The sequence below is a fragment of the Gracilinanus agilis genome, chromosome 6, assembly GCF_016433145.1.
Source record: "Gracilinanus agilis isolate LMUSP501 chromosome 6, AgileGrace, whole genome shotgun sequence".
Classification (NCBI taxonomy): domain Eukaryota; kingdom Metazoa; phylum Chordata; class Mammalia; order Didelphimorphia; family Didelphidae; genus Gracilinanus; species Gracilinanus agilis.
In genome coordinates this window covers 198,598,244-198,599,774 of record NC_058135.1, presented here as the reverse complement: position 1 = coordinate 198,599,774, position 1,531 = coordinate 198,598,244, and the positions used below count along the sequence as shown (strand labels likewise).

General features: G+C 52.8%; 1 protein-coding gene across 6 annotated transcripts in view; it reads left to right on the top strand.

The window, feature by feature from the left end:
• Nucleotides 1–493: 493 nt before the first annotated feature.
• The window catches only part of SLIT2 (slit guidance ligand 2), a 383,740-nt gene continuing 382,702 nt past the window's right edge, over nucleotides 494–1,531 (top strand). For all 6 annotated transcript variants that reach the window (XM_044681359.1, XM_044681361.1, XM_044681358.1 and 3 more), the window contains exon 1: nucleotides 494–997. In XM_044681359.1, the coding sequence (XP_044537294.1) occupies nucleotides 819–997 (179 nt within the window). In that variant the 5' untranslated portion in view covers nucleotides 494–818. The remainder of the gene's footprint in view (nucleotides 998–1,531) is intronic.

Genomic DNA, 1,531 nt, shown 5'->3' with positions numbered 1-1,531 from the left:
AAGGAAGAGTGCGTGAACTGAGCTGCGGTTAGCCCAGGAACCTAACCTTGCCATCCACGGACTGCTTGTGTGGTTCTCTGTGGTGGCCACTGGTCGCAATGCAGTTTCGCAGGAAGCGTGCAGTTGTAGGCAAACGCGGATTGTGTGGCTGGTAGCTCCGAGGACTCGAGTTTGTTTCTGTGGCAGGGGCATTTTTTGCCTCCCCCTCACCCCCACCCCCGTTTTAATTAACCTTCTCACTTCCTCACACCTTACACACACTCACTCTTAAACACGCCTCCAACAATCGATAACCTGAGACAGCCGTTCTGATTTGCGGGGGATGAGCGTGTAGTGTATGTGCAGATTGGACACAGACCCCCACGCAGACACATACACAGACTCGTCCTGCATCATCTTTGCCATCAGAAGAGAAAAAGGAGTCTTGGGCTGCTTTTACCGCCAACTTGATCCTAGGACAAGTGGGGACGTGTAAACCTTCCGACTTATTGCTGGACTCTCAGAAACCTTGGTGTTAAGTGAAATCGGGCACTGTACAGTGTGATCATCGCAGACCTAAACTTCCCGAAGTCGCGCCCGCCAGGCGGAGGGGTGGAGATAGCAGGGGGTGGGAGGCGCGTGCGTGTGTTGCGGTGCTTTTATTATTATTTTTATTGCTATTATATTTTTCTTTATTTTTTTTCTTGTGTGTGTGGAAACTGCCCTCTGGCTCAACGCTTTGAATCTGTACCTCCGTTTTTTTGGATTATTCCCTGGGGGCGAAGGTGGGGTAGTGTCTTCCAAGGCTTGTTGGAGGAAGGAGAGACAGGAGGAGGAAGATGTGTGGCTTCGGCTTTAAGAAGCTGTCCCTGTCTTTGGGATTAGTGCTGGTAGTTCTGAGCGAGGTGGCGCCGCAGTCGTGCCCGGCGCAGTGTTCCTGCTCCGGGAGCACCGTAGACTGTCATGGGCTGGCGCTGCGCAGCGTGCCGAGGAATATCCCTCGCAACACGGAGAGGCTGTGAGTAACGCACCCCATCCTTTTCCTCCCAACCCCCTTCCATCTTCCTTGCCATCCCCGTACCAGCCACTTCCATCCTCTTCCACCTCCCTCCCTTACCCCCAAGAGTTTGGAACGGGACAGTTCATAGTATCGTAGATGTGAAGCTGGAGCAGACTCTTCACTTCATTTTACAGATGATGAAACTGAGACCCAGGGAGGATAAATGATTTGCCCAAGGTCAGTTCTTATGAATCCTTAGGCATGATCCAGAAGAAGGAATTGCACTGAAGAAAGAGTACCGTTCCACTCACTGGCATTCCCTCTTTCCCGCCTCTCACCCCCAACCCTGCATTTCCTACCTAAGCTTGGGGAGAGAAGAGGTTGCGCAGGCTGTGGGGGCAGCTTTGGAAGAGGAGTGAGGGCCAAGTGCTGTGGAGCTGGTCTTGAGGTTTATGGAATGTGTATTAGGCTTGTTCCTTTTGGCTCTCCTCTCTCTACTACCTTCTACCTCCCACTTTCAATCTCGAGTTGGCCCGCGGGCGGGGGTGGGGG